The sequence below is a fragment of the Molothrus ater genome, chromosome 8 (assembly GCF_012460135.2).
Source record: "Molothrus ater isolate BHLD 08-10-18 breed brown headed cowbird chromosome 8, BPBGC_Mater_1.1, whole genome shotgun sequence".
In the NCBI taxonomy this organism is placed as follows: Eukaryota; Metazoa; Chordata; class Aves; order Passeriformes; family Icteridae; genus Molothrus; species Molothrus ater.
The window spans coordinates 23,623,146-23,644,566 of NC_050485.2; the positions used below are offsets into that span (position 1 = coordinate 23,623,146).

The following is a 21,421-nucleotide window of genomic DNA, read 5'->3' on the forward strand; positions in this document are numbered from 1 at the left end:
TGCCCTAGGACTGTGTAAGGAGCTGCTTGCCCATCTTTGCCTTCCCGAGTGTGGGTCTGACATGTTTGTATCCATGAGAATCCTAATTGCTTTAGGACAGCTGCATCCCATCACTGGTCTGCCTGGGTGAGTGTCCACGCATGATGCAGCTTCTTTGAAGAGCCTGGACTCCGGGCTTGGCCCAAATTTCTTCTCTGGAAGGAGGATGGGGAAGCGGGTTTAGGGCCAGCAGGTGCGAGGGAAGTCCCGGCTTGGCAATGGAAGGGAACAATGTCCCTGACCCTGCGTCTGCCCCTCGGGGTTTGTGGTCCTGGGCGTCCTTGTGCTGGGGGCGGGGGTCGGCGGGGGCTCCGCGTGTCCCCCCTCACCTGTCGCGCCAGCGGTGGCACATCTGGGCGGGGCGGGGCGGCTCCCGGCGGAACAGCTGTGTCTCCATGGCGACGGGCGCGGCGGGGGGGCCGCGGTGCCGCCGCCCCGCCCCGCTGAGCTGAACCGAGCGGAGCCGAGCGGAGCCGAGCCGAGTCGAACGGAGCCGAGCCGAGCGGGGCGGGGGGCCCGGCGAGTGGCACCGCGGCTCTCGGCGCCTCCGAGCCGCCACAGCCCCGAGGACAGAGACATCGCGCGGTGCCGCCCGGCCCGGCTCGGATGCCGCCATGGGGAGCCGCTTCTCCAGCATCCCCGCGCTGCCCCGCGGCGGCCAGGGCCGCCTGCACCGCGCCCGCCACCACCGCCTCAAAGGTACGGCTCGCTCGGCACCCCCGGCTCCCCGAGCGCCCCCGGCATCCCCGCACCCCGAGCGTCCCTCTCCAGACGGGCACCCGCGGTATCCCCGGCACCTGAAGCAGCCCGGAGCGGGTTGGGCTCTCTGGGCACCCCGGGATCGGATGGGCAAGACACAAATCCCGGGTACCGCAGGGAGCCCAGAGTGGGATTAGATCCCCGGTACACAGAGCACCCTGAGCACCCCACGCCGGGCGGGCATCCCGGACACCTGGGGGCAGGCTGTGCTCCCCGGGGTAGGATGGCTCCGTGCCTGGCACCCCGAGCCTCTCGCGGTGTGACCCCCTGCCCTGCTTGCAGCACTGTCACTTCTTCCCCGGCGCTGCCCCATGGGCGGCTGATGGGTGCACGGCTCTTCCCAGGCAAAGGTACCCTAGGAAAGCAAAGGACAAAAATTTGGGGGAGTAAGAACACTGAGTCCCCGAGTGCTTATTGGTGAATGAAGGCTTTGCTTGGTGTCTCTTCTGAGGGCTCCATGAATGTGTGTGTGTGTGCATGGGACTGTCAGTCCTGTTTGGAGGAAGGCAGGGAGTATTTGGGGTTCCTTGTCTCGCTGATGTGGCTATTCTCTTCCTCATAAGGATGCCATCCCTTTTCCGAACTCCTGGGGACCTGTTGGCACCAAATGGGATGGGGGTGACTTCTGTAATGTGGACAGGAGAGCCTGCCAAAGGTCTCCTCTGTCTCTGCTCTTTTTTACCCCCTTTTGCTTTGAGTTGGGAGGGTGGTAGCAGAAAATAGCCCATCGTTCATGAATGCAGTCTGCTCGGGCAGCAGTACACACACACCGTGTGTGTTCAGCACTACCTGGCTATCTCTTCTCTAAGGTCATTTTCACAGCCAAAGGCACTTGCTGATGGGGGTAGAGGAGGTCACACATCTCTCTGTAAGCAGGGAATGAGGGAAGGTGCTGCTCTAACAGCCATTTCAGATTATAACTTGTTGCAGCTTCCTCTATGTGTTGCAGAATTCACAGCCACCAGCATGGAAAATAGGGATGCTGCTGTTCACCCTCTTTTTTTGCTGGGCTTTTGGATACTTCTTTGTCATGGTCTAGAGGAGTGGAAATGGTTAATGATGAGCTGGGCAACTGGTTGTTATAGGGAAGGATTTTCTGATACTTGTATTATTCTTCTGCTGAATCTCTCTGCCCCCTTTGTCTGTACTTGGGTGATTTGGAGCAGTTGTGTGAACTGAGGGTGGTTTTATCATGGCTGTTTCAGTGGCCTTGCAAGGAGATGTTAGGAATGCTCATTGCTCTGTCACAGACAAAGTCAGTGAGAAACTCTGGCCAAGCAATGGTGGTGCTTCAAATCACACTGGAAAGGAGGGGGATGCAGAATCCTAAACAGTGAACCATCATCCTCTATCAGTGCAAACATGAAGGCACGCGCAATGCTGTCGTTGTTGGTAAGCAATTGTAAACTGCCAGGGAGGATTTGTCTCTTTAAGAATCATGCTGTACGCTGGAAGTCTTTCTGGAGCAACCTTAAGCAGATAAGAATTTATAAACTGAAGCCAGAAGGGACACTGCCACTTAATCCATTAACAGTGGCTTACGTGAGATTTGGAGGATGCTCTGTGTGAATCACCTGATTTTGGGGGGTGGGGGGATGGGAGCAGTGAGTTGTGTGTTAATGGCAATTTGTTTCTATATTTCTTCCTTTAATTTACATTTTAATTTTTTTTTTCTACCTGTGCTGAGGCAGCAAGCAGAAATATTCTCAAGATTCTAATGCAACAGAGCATTGAAATAATTTTTATTTGGAATAAAGAGTGAACAAGGCATTGCCTTTGTTGTAAAAACTAAGCAACTGCCAGGGACAATATGTGCCTTTTCTGTCTTTTTTGAAACCAGACTGCCTCAGGTCCTATTTAAATGCAGAATAAACAAGTCTGATTGCATTTGACAGGTTTCTGTAAAATGGACTCAAGGCATAGCAGTGAAAGTATGAATGTCACACAGTTTTGTTACATATCTGCCATTTAACATTTTGTAAAGTATATTTTAGTTGAAGGTCCCCAGTTGTTCTTCCTTCAGTGTCTGGCTTAGTGTTAGGGAGACAGAACTTTTATAAGTTGGCCACCATGTAATATTTTCTTACTCTGGGACAGCCTCTTCCTGACCTGGTGCCAGGGTGATTAGGGCTCATTCTTGCTTGAGAAGCAGCTGTGATTGCATTGTTTCCTCAGGTGGTCTGCAGACTTTGAATTCAGTCCCTGTACCTTACAAGTTCATCTCACCTAAGTAAGAAGTAACATCTCTGCACATGGCAGAGCTGTCGCCCACTTGTGCTGGAAAATTTTATGTCTTTCTCTTAGTCCTGCTAAAAATGGTCACCTTTAGTTACATAAATCTTCTGAAGACCATGTGATACTTTTGGTGTTGAAGGCATAAGACAGAAATCTCACGAAGGCTGACACGGCTGGCAGAATATTTGCTTTGCTTTAGATGGTCCTGCAAAAGGAGGAAAGCACACAACTTGATTCTCAGACTTCAGCTGCAGCTTTAAAACCAGGTAACTGAAATAGGCAGGTCCTTATGAAGGTACCTGCAAGAGCAAAGCTGGAACCCCAGGCTGATGATTTTCAAGTTGCTTTTGAGCAAGGTAATACTTTAAAATCTATTATGTCCAGCTGTTTATAAAAGCACTTCACATAACTGTTCACTAGGAACCACTAGACTTGAGCACTTTGGAATTACCTGTTCCAGAGCAGTATGTCATATCTGCATTATGAATCCAGACTTTGGTGCCACAGTTGTGCCTACAGGCTTTGGCCGTTTTGGAGACAGTGAAAGCTGAACTCCTCCAGGACTGCAGGTGATCTGATGCCACGGTCCTGATATGGCTGTTAGCCTTGAAGTCCTTTCCCTGTGATGGGAAGGAGGTTTTCACTTGGTGATATCATGATGGGGAGGTTGAGGTGAGATTATTTTCAGAATTCCTGTGAGTATTTCCCTTCCCATAACCCAGATGTAGTTTGTCAGGGGTGACAGAAGGCGATCCTTTGTGTACTTTCCTAATGCTGTGCAAAAGATTATGATTATCTGGTAACAATCTCCTTAAGGATCCAGCCCGATAAACTCCAGGAAATTTTTGCTGTCCACCCTCTCTGAAATATGGCTTGTGATAAGTATCAAACAAGGTGTATATGGCTGTTTGGAGGGGAACCAAGTGGGAAAACTCCAGCTGTATCTAATCTGCTGAATTCTGAGATGAAAAAGATCAGTGGCTCTGTGTACTGTTTATTTAGTTGTGTCAGGGCAGGCTGCATTGAACTGTTCCAACCAAGGAAACTTCTATGATTTCTCAAGAGATGGATCCTCAGTTCAACCCCTCTCCCTCCCCTAAGATTCTTCCAAGACAGTCTATTCTATCTCCTCTATTAACTATTTTTTCTAATCCTGGTGTAGCTCATTAAGTTCCCCTCCTTGCCTAGAGTTACATCTTCCCAGTCTCTGGCTTTTGCATTCCTTCCTTAGGTACTGCTCAACCTTGCTGGAAGTGTTTAACTCTTCCTCCTGTGAGGTGTGGGCTGTGTGCCCTGTTTGGGCTGTGGTGTAGCTCGCAGATGTGCTGGGCCAGGATGCTAGAAATGAAGTTTTTCTAGTCCTTGGGTCAGAAGTGAGGCACAAGACTTGTATGACATCTCCTGTGCTTCATGGACATGTAGCTTTTATCCTCCCTTGTCTTGTGTCCTCAGCTTCAAGAAGGCTTAGCCATTGCTGTAGACAGCAGATCAATATTACATTGTAAAAGCTAAGAACTATTACTGTCTGCTCTCTTAAATCCTCTCCTCCAGCCTCCTACTCAGGTTTGGTACTCTTTCCTGAGCCCCTCTTGCCTTGAAGAGTGAGTGGCAGCAAGCAGGATTTCTTCCTGTTGATTTTCTCATAGGTGAATGCACCTATGATATTTTTGCAAAAGAATGCATGCACAGTGTTACAGAAACAGCCCCAGCTGCCAGGGATCCTCTTTTCAGTAGTGCTGATTACTCATGGGCTCTTCTTTTTTATTTGTATTCCAGTGGCATCCGGAGGAGGCTCCCATCAAGATCTTAGTCATGTTGTGCTGGGTGCTCCTATGGCTGCCTGTACTTATTGCTCATTCATCCAGACAGCTTTTACTCATGGGTCTGGGGGATGTCTGTAGGATGATTTGGGGTTTATACCTTCAGAGTATGAAGCAGCCTGACACCTCAACAGAGCAGTTCTTAGTCCTTTCTTTTGCTGGGACACCTGCAGTGGGGGTCAGCAGTGGTTTGCTGAAGAGTTACCACCTCTCTGGCAGCCTGCTGTGCAGCACTTGACCCAGAAGGCAGAGGCTTTCCTGCTTTCCCTCACCCATGGAGGGCACCAGTCAGGATTACACAGTCCTGCATTTCTGCAGTTGCTGCTCCAAACATTATATCCCACTGCCACACAGACATGTCAGACTTTTTCCCCATTTCCCTGGTGCTTTATGAGCTTCTGAAACACACATAGAAGATAGTAATCTGGCTGGTGTAGGCATTTCAATAATTGTATATTGTTGAAAGACTGTGCTGCCAGCTCCATTTTGTGCACTCATTAGGTAGAACTAAGGGGGGAGTAAAAGGTTATCAGCAACTGATGGTCATAGGCTTAGAAGCTGGGGTGCATCACAAGCATTTTTAGGCATCACAGGCAGTGCATTGTGGGGATACCAAGAGTGATACTGTGAGATAACCCCAGCTCCCATTGCTGTCATAATTGGTTCTTCTTCGAAGTACTATGTTATTTTCTTCCAGCCTTACAGGGTCAGAAGTTTCATCATTCAAGGCTTTGAATGATGCCTCCTGCTTCCTGCCCTTCTGCTTTTGCTCTGTCCGGGGTATGCTTGTCTCCCTCTGACCTGTCTGGGTTGTGGGTATAAAGTTTTTCCTGCCAGTGGTTGTGAGGTTTGTATGACCTTCACCCAAGCACTAGATTTTTTCCCAAGGTACTGAACTTTGATTTATTGAATTTAAACTGCCTTAAATTGCTCAGTGTTCCAAACACAGCCATTTATTGATCTTACTTTTCCTTTCCTATTGTCTGTTTCATAAGGTGATGAAGCCTGTTGGTGAAGCAGGTACTGCTGCAGCTTTTCACAAATTTCCCATGAAATCATGTGGTTGGTTTCTTGCCCATGGCTGATTCTCTATATTTCTCAAATGCAAGAAAGTCTACTTTTGAAAACCAGTAGTGTGGAATATTAATCCCAATATTTCCAGGTGGGACGTGCCTGGCCTTGTCTGACCCTTGCTGCTGGACCAAAGGCGGCAGCTGTGGTGTTTCACCCCAGAGATACCTTTGGCCGGCTGGGTGCTGCAGCTGGGCACTCGGAACAAATCCAGGCAGAGTAGGAACTCAGTTTACCTCTGGTGGAAAAGGTTCAGGCGACGGCGAAGAGAGAAAGGAGAGGATTCTATCGTAGAGCCTTAATCCAGAGTTTTATTCCAGGATGAGAGACCTCTGAATCTGGTAACAGCTCCCCACAGAATCTGACCGCGTGGTCCCGTCTCCTTTTAAGCCCGGGGACAGGGGGAGGGGAAGGCACAGGTGAGGACCAACCAGGATAAAGACACTTGGACAGGCCAATGAGCCCAGACCTGAGGGGCATCTTTTGCACTTCTGCCAACCACACCATGACCCTGCTGGAATGTTAAGATTGATGGACAGCTCTCAGCAGGAGGGAAAAAGGGGGAGGGGAAAGGAGAGGTTGGCACACCTGGGGGGGTTGGCATAGGTGAAACAGGAAATGGCATCACACTGCAACACAGTAGGAACCAAAACATCAGTTGGATGATTGAGCTAAAAATATTAGTGCCAGGCTCAGTAATTAAATAAAGCAAATTAAATACTAGAAATTATAAGGGAAGCCAAACAGAGGAAAATAGAGGCCATTAATAGATTGTTGTGTAAATGTGTATATTATGTGTAGTTCTGGTTCTTCTCCTTCCAAAATCTCGGGAAAGATTCAGAAGAACTGGAAAAGACTCAGAGGTGGGCAACAAGGATGGTCATAAGTCTGGATTAATTTCATATAAGGAATGATTGAATAAACTAGGACTCTTGTCTCTGGAAAAGGGGACAACTAGAATGGAAGTGACTTGCAAGTAAAGAAGGGGCAGAGCTCCACTGTTCACTGTCCCTTCCAGTACAAGAATTAGGAGGACTTAAAATGAACAAAAGATGATTTGGCCATCTATAGTGGGTAGTTGCTCAGTAGAGTTAATTATTGGTGGGTGCTATGGATGCTAAAATGAGTCCACTTTTAAGTGAGAGTGGAAGAAGTCACGAAAGAGGAATCCTTTGATGTTTGCAACAGACAGAGACCATTTGCCCTTCATCTTTTGACTTCCTGAGGGTATCTTCCTAAGGCTACCTGTGTTTAGCTGATAAGGACAGTGCTAGAATGAGAACTTAAAACTTCTGTGAAAGGTGCAGCTGGGTTGTTCAGACATTGCAGTGGTAGATGGAGGCATAGAGCCGGCTCTGGAGCATCCCTGCCTGGCTGTTTACAGGGTGGTTCATTGCCATGTCAGTGTCAAAGCCATACACAGAACATCCAGGCTTTATTTGGGAGGCAGAAGAGATTGTAACCAGGTCCCTGTACAAGCTTTCTTGGATGTGACTATGTCTCCTGCAAACTGTGACTTTGACAAACACAGTTACTTTTCCATTTGCAGGCTCTTTTTGAGTAAGAGAAAGCAGGTTCTCTCTGCTTACAATGACCTCCTAATGACAGAAGCCTAAGTAGCCCCTGCTTCATTTTGTTTCCTAGACTGTTGAAATAGCAGGTTTTGTGGCTATTCCCATATCTGGGAAGATTTCTCATACAGCAGTGTGGAAGATTTCCGGTTTGGCAGCTGTTCTTACCTACTGCTGCTAGGATAATTGCAGGAACCAGCTACTTCTGCAGCACTGAAATTGTTGCCTGTGGCAAGTACATGTTGTTTTACTTACAGTGTGTACCTTCACAGGGGCTACTTATTTCAAGCTGGGGATCCACATGTGCTCTGACTTGGTCTGCCTTGAAAGTTTAGGACATCTGAGTAATCCAGTTCTGAGCTGTGTCAAGGAGTGGGCTCCACAATACTTGTGTTTCAGGATTGTCTTCATCTAGAAGTGGTTGATCTAAGATTAACCTTAATCACAGCAGTGTGCAGGTGCTCAGTGCTGTGCTGCAAACTGCCAAATCCCAAAGTAGTTTCTCACTTTAATCACAGCACCATGCAGGTGCTCGCTTTTGTGCCACAAATACCAAAGTATTGATATTATATTATATATTATATATTATATAATATATAATATATAATATATAATATATAATATATATTATATAATATATATTATATATTATATAAGTATTGGTATTATATACCAAAGTATGGTATTGGTACTCTCCTCTAGGGATGAGAACTGAATTTTCACTGAAAGTTAGGGTCTAACTGTGGTTAAAACTTTTGTAAGTGTGACATATCCATGAGCTTAGGCTGCCTTTTGGCCTGGCTAACCAGGGCATTGCTAAGCTGAGCAAGGAGAGGAGAGCAGACACTTGGATACTTACCCATACTAAGATCTGGGTTGCTGCAAAATTGTGGTTAAAATTGAGGTGGGGATAGGTTTTCATCTCCATTTGTTCATGGGGAGCTCGAGATGGTGAAAGTGTGTTGTTAGAAGATGCTAGTTCATGTTTACACTATTGGTTATTTGGCCTTTCAAGTACAGGATTAAAATAGGATTTTGTTTTGAAATTATAGGGCAGAGGATGCCATGGTGGCATTATGTTTATACAATCCTCCATTAGTCCACCTCATTTCAACTTTTTGCTGAAGCACAGGGAAGGAATCTCAGCTCTCAGAAAACTGTCAGGTTAAACTGTAGGGCTGCTTTATGCAAAATTTTGAAAAGTAAATATAAATAGTTCTTTGCCAGCGTCAGAGATAAAATTCCATGGCAGGTTTTTTAGTTTCAAGAAACCCACTTGATGTAAAATTTTTGTTAAAAAAACAATAACAACATTTTAGTAAAAATTTATTCTAAAGTACAGACATTACTTGTGGAGTCTCCCTCCTCTATTCTTCCTTTGTATTTAGTATTTGAGTTTCACACTGGTAACACTGACACTTTCCAGATGTTCCTGCATGAGTGTAGGCTCAGATTCACTATTGACTTAATCTCATGATTTTTATGATATGACCACCACACGTCCTATATCTAGCACCAATGCTTGGGAAGATTTATTCATCAAAGCAGTGACTGGGGTGCTGTGTAACTAACTGGTGCCACTGTCAGTAACTACCAGTGGGTTAGCAAAGAGGGAGCCTGCTTTCTGAGGAGACAAAGGACAGATAAGGCAAACAGATCTAGAAACAGAGCTAATTTACCATCCAGGTTCCATATTTTCATCAAAAGCTTAGTTCAAATCTCCTCCTTAGGTGGTATCTCTTTAACATAGCATTAATTGTATTGGTATTACTCATGATTTCTTTGATTTGGGTAAATGGTGCCATTGTGTTTCTAAATATCTATCTTGTAAGATCATTTTTGTCTGTGATGAATGCCTATTTTTTATACTTAACAAGTATTTACTAGGCAGGAATAGAAGAGATGGTTTCTCATAGAAATACTGAGTCACTGTAGAAGACAGGACACAAATAACTGTAAATGGTGCAGACAGAATCTGTTTCTTACGTGAGTGAGTGAGTCACTTCAATAGATGTGATAGAAAATGGAAAAGACAAAATGTTCCTCACTAATTGATTATATTCATCAAATACAGAAAGGGGAGAAGTAGTTGAAATTTACTTTCTTTATTAAAAAGGCAGCAGAAACATAATGAAGGACCTAGGTTACCTCTGATGTTAGTACTGGATTTCTACATTCCTACTCCTGTTTCTGTATATGATTTAGTGTTCTTGTTTTAATGGTATGACCCCTCAACAATCACATCCTTAACAAGCATGAGATAAAATAAAGGTGCAAAAAGTTCTCCCTAATTAAAAGCATGAATATTTTTTTTACAAGGTTTAGAGTTGAGATGCTAAGAGATGAGTACTGACAGCTGAGAGCTTTGCTCCTCTGCTTGAAATCTGCCTTACATTAGTTGTGGAAGAAAGCTCTTACCATCTGCTGGGTGGAGATCATCTGGTGTTCTGTGCATTTCCTCTGGATAGTTGCTCTCAGGCCTTACAGGTTGTGTACTGGAGGGCTCAGCAGAGAGGTTAAAAAGTAGCTGCAGGTTTCAAGGAGAGAAGCTGTGCAGGTGGGACCTGTAGCAGTGAATGCAGGGAGCTCTGGCTGCTCTTGCCCACGCAGAATGTGTTTGGTGGCTGAGCAGACACTGTCAGCCTCCTGTTGCAGTCCAACATGAAGCCCAGGAGGAGAAATTACAGAGTGATGGGTGGGAGCACTGACTGAGGGTGAACTCCCAATTTGGAAATGTTAATGCTACATCCATTATTAATAATCCCACTGCAAAAGAAAAATGCTTTGCTGCAAACGAAGCTGGGACCCAGGGAAGTAGCAGGCAAAATTAAAATTTTATACTTGTCGTGGTCTTACAATAAAGGTTTTGTGATACACATCCAGCAATGCTGCTATAAATAGTCTCGTTATCTAATCTTCCAGCTCAGTGTATGACAGAAGATTACAAGTAAGAAAACAGTTCAGTGTAGCTTTTAGCTGTTTTCCCACTGCTTCCCTTGCTCCTGCTGGAGCATTATTACTGTGTCCCTTGTAATTCATATGGAGACAACATTATTCAGAAGTACAGAATGTCACTAGGAGGAGGAGAGTTCAGAGAAAACCCAGAAGATTTATGACATAGTTTAGATAAGGCCATGGAGGAACTGACATGAGGGAAGTAATGACAATTCGCAGTCCGGCAGCGTTTCTGAGGGGGTGCTGAGAACTTCTTCATGCCAGCTCCATCAGGTCAGATTCAGAGCAGAGCATGCTTTAATAAGGTGTTCTACACGCTTGATTGCAGAGGGAACTCTTTTGCTAATAAATAATCCAGACACACTAAGTTCTGTCCACATGGGTCTAGGACCTGATCCAAAACCAACAGAAAGTCCTTAGAAAATTTTAGAGAGGCACAGCTAGCACAGAGAAAAGCTTTTTTTCCATTTGATCTTATTTCTCGTGGGAGAAGGAGGAGCTGGTAGACAGGGAGGTTCCTTTCTCCCCTCTCTGTGCCTTGCTGGTAATGCAAATCCTCATTTCTGACCCTTGTTTGGAGATTCCCCTGGCCTGTTTCACGTGGGGTACCTGAAGCCACTGTTGAGTGCTGGGTGCTGGGAAAGCTCCCCTGGAGCAGAGGCAGCTGAAAAGGACCTTCTGCAGCCTCTGTGTGTGGACACAAACAACCCTTTCCCAGAGAGGACTGAAGATCACTTTCAGAACTGTCATGGAGTTTTGCTGTGTGTCCATAGGAGGAGGCGTGAGGGAGTGTGGCTGTTGTAGATCTGGAGCTCCATGAAACTTGAACCATCCTTTTTTTTTCTCTATGAGAGGAGTTAGGAATCGTTTGAGTGTTTGTTGAGACCCCAGCACAGCTCACCTGCTGCAGGGTGTCCTCCCCACCATGTGGCTTGGAGGAAACTCTCCACCAGCACTGTGCTGGCCTTGTCCAGCCACCTCAGGGGAGCTTGGTGGTGGGCACACACGTGTTCTACAGCCATGGCCAATTGCAGAAGTCTTCTTCTGTGCCTTCATCACACCTTCTCATGGAGGAGCTAAAGCAATGATAGAACTTGAGGAACTGAACCTCACCACAGCTCTTGCAGGGAGGAAAGAGCTTGTGTCATCCCCTCATCCTGAAATAGGATGACCTGGAGCCTGATAAAGAATTTCCTGCTAGGAAATTCTTTACCAGTCCAGATTCTGGTATTCCATCTTAAATTCTGAGGCATAGGCAATTACCAGCCCTGGCAGGTGAAATCTCTCTGGACATGGTCTTACTTGTGCTGGAGCCTGTTCAGCCGGAAGGACTTACCTTCTCATGATTAGATTCTGTAGGCAGATCTAATTTGCTGTTGGAACAGAGATTTTATATATAGTAAAATACTCCCAGGTGTGCTTTTCAGTAGTGCTTCTGGGCTAAAGGAAGGATTTATTAATAAGAGGCACCCAAACCTTATTACACAGTGCAGGAGAGCTGGAACAGGGTGCTTTTGCTCTGATTCAGGGAGCTGATTGAATTCAGTGACAGATGCCAAGTATTTGTGTTCTTGCCTGAGTTTATCTTTTAAATTTGAAAGTGTTAAAAGCAAGAGTTATTTTTGGAATAAGCATATTAAATAGTGATGGAGACCTCCATCTGGATGTTGGTGGGATGGTATTTCATTGTTACATGTTGTTGACTAAAATGTACAGCTCAGACCATCAGAACAGAAACCTGTGGGGGTAATACATTGCTCTAGATTTGCATCAGAATACTGGATGTCAGAGGGCCCAGTGACTTTTCTTGTGACATTGCTTGGTATCATGAACAACACAGTAAAATTATATTTATTGTATATTTACAATAAATATAATACATTGTCACACAATTGAAATATTTCCTGTAAAGTTCCGGACAGCTGTCCATATTTCTACATCAATGTGTCTGTGTGTGCAGGGATGCTATTTGAATTTTATGTTTTTTATCATATTGACAAATGTCCAAACTCTAGAGAAGCTGTTAATTGCCTTGGAAACCATTGCCACCCCACCTCTTGGTTGCTCACTCTCCCTCCTACCAGTAGACTTTTGAGCTTCTATATTTAATTTATTCTGCAACATCACCTAAAATAGCCCCTGGCCTTTGTTTTTGTTTATAGCCAGTCATTTAGAGTTTAAAATTATTTCTATTTTATTATCATCTCCATATGAGTATTTACTGTTTTATTTCGGGCAAAACAAGTAATTATTGTTTAGCTGTTTAATCTTTCCATGGGCCATCTTGAAGCCCTTGAATGGTGACTCTTTACAGCTGAACCAAGACTCAGGGTGAGCACGAACAGCTGATCCATAAACTCCAGGCAAGTTGTCGCATTTCCAGTGCCTCTGAGCCATCTTGTGCCTCAAAAATTAATGCTACTTACAAATTGCCTTCTGCTGTGCTCCATCAAATGCTAAGATGCTGTAATTATTTATGACAGTTAAAATCTCCTGATGCATTCAAATAAAAGCCAAACACATAGGGAAAACGTGTCCTGTGGAGGAAGGTTGCAGCATAAAAGATGGCTTGTTCTGACTGCAGGTCACATTGAGGGGCAAGCTTGAAATGCACGTAAGAGATGGAGATCTAGATGTGTTAGATTTTTAGGGGAAACTCCATTGCTGCTGTCATTGGACTATTTTCAGGTGTTTGGATGAGTGAATGACCCAAATATAGTATAAGCCTGTGACTGTTTCATTTTAATAGCAATGCAAATACAGTAGGTGAAGGCTAAGAGCGCTGCATCTAATTTAGCAGTGTTGCTTTAGCAACATGGTGCAGGATGCAAATAGTCTCCTTGGTAACACTTCCTAAGTGTCATTAGATAAGCCATGCTTATAAACATGGAAGTAGATCAGAAGGAGAGGCATGCTCTTGTGCTGTGCCTTTTTATAGCCCCAGACATCACAATTAGCAGGATGGCAATAGGAGAGGGGAAAGCTGTCCTGGGGCTCGTAGCGCTTGTGAGCGTTTGTATGTTGTGGTTTGGAAAACCACACCAGTGGTGGTGAGCTTTTCTGACTTGGTTTAAATAAAAACCTTGAAATTAAGGTTTTAAATAAAAGGAGGTGGTTGTTCCTGCCCTGCCTGGTTGACACAGACATACATGAAGTGTCCTCATGCCTCTCCAGCAGATGCAGATTGCAGATGTTAACACTTCTTCCCTCTAATGGCACATTCGAGTCTTGGTGAGTTTTGAATCTACAGGTTGGGAAGGGGAGAGGAAAGGAGACCCCAGAGCTCAATGTGAGTGTGACTCTCCCATGTTCACCCTGGAAAGAATGTGGAGGTTGAGGTGGTGGTGAAGGATCTGCCTCTGGGCTGGGATTAAGTACAGCATCTGCTCCCCTTCTGGTGCTCTTGCCCTGTTCCACTCTCATTGCCAGTGGATTACCTCTCCAGAACTAAATTTGGCTTTCTCTGTTGAATTCCAAAGACCCTTTCCCAGGGATCAGCAACAGAGTAGAGATGAAAGTGAGAAATGGGGGCTAATTAGTGCTCAAAACCAGGGCAGCTGTTTCTGCTGTTGGCATTGCCATATAGAAAAGACTCATGAATTGAGGCAGAATCCCACTGGTCGGTGCCTGAGGAACTCATCCAAGGAATGTGAATGCCTGATGATGTCAACTGGAGCACATGAAAGACAGTGGAAGGAGCCAAGTCCACAAGAGCATCAAAGCAGGTTTATTCTGGTTTGGGATGAAAGTCTGAAAGAGCAGATGGTTTATTTTATCATGAGCTTGACCCTGTGTTAGTAGAGGCAGACAACTGGTAGACTTTTGCAGTGTTTTTTTGGAAACCCTCTGAACCAAAGCTAAGCTACACCCTTTCAGCAAAACCCCTCCTGATCTGTAACCTTCAGGTCCACCCACAAATCCTTTCACTGGAGACTGGCCACTCCAAGCAGCCTCTTTTCATTTCAGTGGTGTGTAGCACTTTGCAATTTAGACACGTGGCAGAAGACCTACTGCAATTTCCCCCTTTCTAATAGAAAAAGGAATTCAAATATCAATAGTCTCTTTTTACAAGGAAAACTCAAGAATAAGCAGAACAACCATCCTTCAAGCCTTTTTTTGCTCCCTAATCCTCTTGGAATGTATCCATCTTCGTATCACTCATGTCTCGTGGTCTCAGTTGTAAATGTCAATGCTAATTAACGAGACCTTGGCCCTCTGTGTAGCTGAGTAACAATCCCAGGTTTGTTTGTGAGATGGGTGCCCTTCCATCTCCCCAGGGGATGGCACTGGGGCTGTGAGCCCCATGTGTGAGAAGCTGCAAGAGGCAAAGTCTGAAACACCTCTCCACCTCTGTATTGTCCAAAGGTTTTCCTTGGAGATCTCCTATTCACACATGGAGCCTGGCTCTCTTCCTGGGCTGACGTGAGTGCAGAGCCCCACGGGGAGGCTGTGAGCCAGAAATCCCCCAGTCTCACCTTGCACACCTGAGGCTGGAGGGCTCTTGCCATTGTGCAGTTGCAAACTTCCTCAAATTAGTGTTTCAATACAAGCAAGGCAATTCTGGCTTTTCTGAGACTTTTGTTCTGTTTTGTTTGTTTGTTTCTGTTCTCCATAGTGGGAATCAGGAGTTCCACACCTAGTTGTGGAACTAACCCTAAAGGAAATCCCATCTTTTCTCTCGGTCGGTGGATGCTGATGTTTTGCCAGGCAGCCTTGATTAGGGGTGGGGGAGCAGTGTGGGATCACACTGTGGCTCTGAGGAGGGATGCTCAGTCCCACTGGGGCAGTGACAGACATTGCTCCCAGCCCCTCACCTGCACTGCTCCTGTCCCCTGTGCCCTGCTGCCTTGTGTCTGCCAGCCAGGCTCCCCAGGCAGCCACAGGGCCCAGAGGAGCTCCTTGCCCATCTCCTGGCAGTGGGGGGTGTCTATAGATGGGGGCTGAAGTGTGTCCCCACAGCAGGATGGCATCCCACTGCCCAATCCAGCCAAGAGACTTCTCTCTAACCTGCCTGTCCTGATCTCTGGCTCTTGCTCTGCTGCCTGTTTCTGTGAAAATGCTCCTTTCCGATTTTCTTCACAAAAAATTAGAAGAGACCACAACCAAGAACCCTTTGGCTTTTCAAAGCTCCCCCTTTGACACAGAAGTCCCTTATTCAGTATTCACCTCTGAGGACAGCTGACTTTAGCCCACTCTCTGCTTGCTCAGATAGGGGTGTTCTCTGTTGCTTGCTGGGCGCTTCCTCTGCAGCTGGGAGCTGCTTTCACAGCATGCCATGACCTGCCCTGTCTTGGACTGTCACCCTTCTCTGTTATTTTTATAGTTTTAGTGGCCTTTCTTGTGCAATAACATTATTTTTTTTTCATTTGATAAGCATTTTTCTTAGCAGAATATTAATGCATATAATTAAGATAGTATTTGGCTCTTGAATCACACTGTTCATTCTGAAATTGTCTTAATTACACAGCTGCTCCTCTAGAATGAAGCTCTCTTTGTTTAAAAGCTTAAATATGGAAAAAGAGACAAAATTTCTTCCTCTAAGAAGAAAACCTCCATTTCACATTTCTGGCTATGGTGGAATCAGTGGCTTCTCTGTTTTAAGGAAGGGGAAAAAATCCAGGGAACAATAATGCTGAGTTTTGTTTTAATCCTCTGCTTGGAGTAAACCATAAACTCTCTTGATTTATTTAGTTGGTGTTTTTTTTTTTCCTTTTCTGCATTATGGAAGATAAAAAGCTCAAGGATCTTGCAATCTTTGAGTTGGTTCACATGCAGTTTCTCTGGTTTTCCATTCTCTGACATCTGGAAACTCAGGCATCCCTAACAGCCAGATGAAATCTATCAGATAAGGCACCTGCTTTTCACCAGTTTCCAGTTCGTGAAGCATAAACCTAGCTTTGACATGAGCCTTAGTTAACCTCTTAGTGTTACAATAACATGTTAAAAATGCCTCAGACGAACTCTATGGAGTTACTTCAGCCTTCTGCAAGGCAGCTGAGAAGTTATGTTCAATTTGCTGTCAATTCTTCTGCTTAAACATTGCTGCTGTAAACTATCAGCCTCTCCTGTGAGTACATTCGTGTTTGGAATGATACAGTAAATCAGATTATAGCTGTCCTTTATTAACTCTGATGCACAAGATTTCAGCAGTGGAGGTTTGATTCAGAGAAAATGAATGAAGATAGTTAAAGTTAAATATAAATAGAGCTCAGTAAAAAACAAACAAACCAGCCTTTGTTTCATTATGTGGCTCTTAATTGTACCATGAGTGTAGAAGTAGCTCTCATTAAAGTCTCCTGGCAGCTGCCTTCTCTTCATCTCCTTCTGCAAACTCACCCACAAACTCCTAGGATTTCCTGGGGACATGAACCCAATTTGCACCTTGGAATGGGACACAAGGGGACAAAGCAAACAAAAGAAGCCTGTGTGCATGTGTGCACTCAGTAAAAAGAGCATAGCCTTGCCAGCCCTGCATCTGTGCAGGCTGCCCCCCTCACCTGCACCCAGGACCCCTCTTCTGCACTCTGCCAGTGTGCAGCATTGTCCTCACCTGGCTGGGCTAAGCCAGAGCCCTCTGATTTCTGCTCCTCTGTCCTGTGCCTCAGCTGGGGTTTGTGCTGAGGGTGCTGGTGCTGCTCTGGAGGCAGCTCCACGTTCCCCAGGTGCAGCTGCAGTGGGAGCACACAGCACAGGGGGTCAGCATCCAACCCCAGCTGCTGGGGGAAAACAGCCCCTCTGTGGCCTCTTGAGCACCACAGCAAAGCCCAGTGCTGCCTATAAAATGAAAATAAGCTCCTTATTGCTGAGTGCAGTCTGTGGGGACCTGCTGCCATTCCCTCAGCACAGACACAAGGAGAGCTCAGAGTCTGCCTCACACACCCGCCATCCCTGTGTGGGTGGGTTTGTTCATTTCTGGTGGGTTTTTAAGTACATATGTTTTGGGGGAAGAGAGAAAGTGAAAAAGCAGTGATGGAGTCAGAGCCTGGAATAAATCCAGCTTTGGTAGCAAAATGCAGTGCATAGCAGTCTGTGCTGAAGAAGGGAAGGTTGCTGAATGGTACCCAGTGCTTCCAATTCAGTAATGTACCATCCCCAATTACCTTTAATGAAGCTTCAGCTATTGCCTTAATGAACAGAACATGATACCTTTCTAACATCCTGAGTGTGAAGTGAATAGGAAAATAGTCCTGGAAAGGCTACTGGACAGTGTTTGAAAGGAAGACCTGTAGTTCTGGCAAAAGAAGCTACTTTTCAAGCTGAGTTAAAATATGTTTTATTTTAAAAAGAGTCTATTAAAGACTCCGTGAGTCTCATTATTGCTCATGCAATAGCACAAGTGGGAGATTAATACTCCTCTTGAAGGAATAAAACTGCAATATCTCTTGAGCAAATCTATTCCCACATGGATGGGCAAGCTCAAAAGCAAACAGCAGCTTCCTGCTATTTACAATTGTACTCCTGAATCACATGTGGAGCCTGCAAGGGCCCTGGCAGTATCAGTTTCACTTTTCTCATGGTTTCCCCCTGAAGTTCAATCCCACTGTTATCATAAACTCAGTCCCATCATTACTAGCCCTGGGATCACGAGGTCATGAAGTCCTTGGTATTTTAAAGCAATGCATCAGCTACTCCTGCTCCCTGCAAGCTTAACTGGCATGATGCCTGAGTGCCCAGCACAAGGGCTCCCACTGCTCCAACTTTATGTGGAAAATCATTCCAAAGTTTTAATTAATTTTAATTCATAATCACAGAGCAATTTGGTGTGTGCAGATGGAAATCAGTAGACAAGTGCTAGTATTTTTATGTATACATATGTTTTGCAAGAAGAGTTGCAGTTTACTCAGAACCTGGGCTGGACTGTGACTGTTTAATTACTGTTCACAGAGAAGTCATTTGCAAAGTGTTAATTTCTGAAATCAATGCACTCCAGTCCAATAAATATTTAATGCTTCCATCTGCTGTTTTTTAAGTTAGTTACCAACCCTGCTGGATGAAGTCTGTGAAACAGTTATCTGCTGTTGACATAAAGAAGGGTTTGGAGATCCAGCTTTCATAGAAACCTAGAAGAAAGCTGGTTTTCTGAACCCAGTTTTGTTCTCTTTATTAGATTAAATGTGGGTACGGACAACATTGCATGTAGAGACATGTTCATAGCAGGCGATGTAGAATTACATCTTCATTTTATGAGAGAAAATACATTGAGTCTTCCCTAGTAAGGCTATGACTGAAGGTCCTAAGTTTGAATTTTGGGAGGAATCTAGTTGGAGCATGCAGTATCCTTTCCACTGGGAATAGCCTAATAAAGGGAAGGGCATGGTGGCCATCCCAAGGAGCAAAGAGGAGGTGAAGCCCCTCTCCCTGCCCTGACAGGAGGGAGCACACAGGGCCCTGCAGGTAGCCAGGGGTCCCGTGGGTCATGGTGGGATCTCAACCTCACTCTCTGCAAAACTGGAAGTGGCAAAACCTGTCTGCTTCTGGCTGCATGTCAGACTATTTAATTACTGATATTCATGGAGGATTTGGAGCTCTGTGGATGGGAATGCCCTGTGCCAATGCAAATGTCACTGCTCGTGGTACAACACAGGGCCCTCAATGATTAGTTCTGTTTTACTGTTTTTCTAGTACAATTATGTTTAATTCATGTGTTGTTTCATCAAAGTGTCTGTCACTCAGGGCTTGGCCTCATCTTCTTCAATAGCTGGGTATAAAATTACTATGTGTTCCTCCAGTGAGACCATATTTCCAGAATATCATCACAGCTTTATGATGACACAGGGCTTTCTATTTAGCTAAATAGACACACTGAACCATAATTTTAAAAACATAAATATCTCTTGAGCTTGGATCATTAAACTTGTGCCGTCTCACATACTGGGTTACTCTGAATCAGCACAATAAACAACCTGTGACTTAAACATTTCTTGTTGAGTCAGGGTACACCAGTAGTGTCATGGGCAGTTGCAAATTGCAAAGCACCAAACAAAACAAGGCTGGTTTCTCAGGACATGTTCTTTCTTTGAGCCCTTCCCCAGCCTAGTGGCAGCTTCCAGGGGTTATTTGGAAAGTAGTGGACTTGTCTGAATGACTCTCGTGTCCCTGTGGTGCCTAAAGCTCCTGGAGGAGCATTGCTGCCAGCACCAAATGCTTTAAATATCAGATCCCAAAGTGCCCATGTGGGCTGCCGTGGGATGGGTGGAAGCCTGTGCCTGTAAATATGAATCTGTAGTTTAGATAATGGTTTTAGCAATGCATTCAAATTATTGCCCAAAGCTATTCCCTCTTGTGCCCTTGCGTGTGAAAAGACCAGCCCAGTCTAAGCCTAATGGGACCCTAATGAAATTGTTTCCTGTAGCTTTATGCTGTGCAGCTGGGTGTAATAACTCCAGCTAATGCACCAGGGACAGGCAACAGCAAAGTTCTCATTGCACTCAATGATGCTGCTGCAGCAGTGGATGGACGGCTGTGGGGATGGGTAGATGTGTCAGTCAATCTATAATGGGACTTCTGGATTGAAAATTTTTGCTGGATTATGGAAGAAGTTTTTGAATTGCTACTGTGATGGGCTCCCCTTGTGTAACCAGGTACTACAGTCTCTTTTTGGCTTTCATGTGGGTGGTGATGTGCCAGAAAGGAAGAAAAAAAGAGAAGCATGGGAAATAGTGTTGGAAGCATAATTTGCAGTATTGCTTTGGTCCCTATATTTTCTTTGAAGATGGCTTTTAAACTTTCTGGGGAAGGTGCTGAATGGTGCTCCATGGTTTGATTAACCAGCATCTAACCTCAGGAAATCCCCTGCAGCTGTAAACAAATATTAAATTAAGTAATCTTTGGCTGGTGGTTGTTCCTCTACTGCCAGTGAAGTGGTGTCCTGGGCAGTTTTCTTACTGCTTTTATCCAGTTTCCTGAGGGAGCCAGGGTCACTGTAGTCAGGTGAAGTGCAGGGGGACAGGAACCACCTCTCTGTTTGCTTCTGTAGATTTGGACATGTGCATGGTGGTGGGGCACTCCCAAAGAGCATGAGGCACTTTGTGTCCTCATTATCTCCTTTGCAGCAATCTCTTCAGGAGAACAGAGTCTGCACACTGCAGAAATCTGCTTGGTAATGTGAGACAGCATGGTCTACTAGTCACAGCAGGGCTTAGTGGAGATAAATCCCTGTACTTGATGTTCTGAGTTCTCCCATGCAGATACCAAGGCATTTCACCTCTCTGCACCTCAAAATGCCTCTATGTAGGGATTAAGGAAGGAGAGACTTAGAGTTGTTTTTATAGTATAGTTCTAACCAGAAACAAGCTGCACGAAAGAACCAACAGTTCCCAGTTCCTGCTGCTGTCATTTAGACCCAAATTAGTGACTCAGTGTGAATTTAAAAGAGGTTGGAGGCAGTCAGTGTTGGGTTTGCTGTGGGCCCCCATTTTACAACTGGTAGCCACTCAAGAAAATCTTTTTCACTGAAAAAAACAATTCCTTTTCCCCCCCCATATCTTATTTTGAGAAGTTAGTTTTCATTTGCGTCCCTGAATGGACTTGCTGTGCCACGCACGTGTCCTGAGGCGAGGGATGGGGCGGGATGGTCTGGCCAGGGAGGGAAGCCAAGGAAGGAGCGTCTCATGTGGCTTTGCTGAAAGTTAAACTCCTTTGGGGGGGTTGTACTGAAGACTGAAGGCGTGTCTGAACTCAGGGTGTGGGTTGTCATTTGACCAGCTTGTTGCCTTAATTTGATGAGCTTTTGAAGTATTTAGGGAAGATTCTCCTCCTGCTGAGACCTCTTCTGCCCTCTGTGCAAGCGGGTTCCTCCTGGAGATGACAGCCCTGATTTGCAGGGCAGTCCCTTGCAGGTTCCTGAAGGCTGGATTCCCAGATCTTCACATTTTTGTGAGTGAAGAATATATCAGTGCATCAGGGATTCAGCAGGAGGAGCCAGCAAGGCAGCCATGTTGTCGGGCTTCCATCCATGTTTCTCCACCACTG

At 45.3% G+C, this 21,421-nt stretch overlaps 1 protein-coding gene across 2 annotated transcripts in view; it reads left to right on the forward strand.

The window, feature by feature from the left end:
* Positions 1-516: 516 nt before the first annotated feature.
* The window catches only part of NEURL1 (neuralized E3 ubiquitin protein ligase 1), a 142,847-nt gene continuing 121,942 nt past the window's right edge, over positions 517-21,421 (forward strand). Inside the window, exon 1 of one of the 2 annotated variants that reach the window (XM_036385801.2) lies at positions 517-738. In XM_036385801.2, coding sequence (XP_036241694.1) covers positions 654-738 — 85 coding nt within the window. In that variant the 5' untranslated portion in view covers positions 517-653. The remainder of the gene's footprint in view (positions 739-21,421) is intronic. The other variant, XM_036385803.2, reaches the window with a different exon arrangement.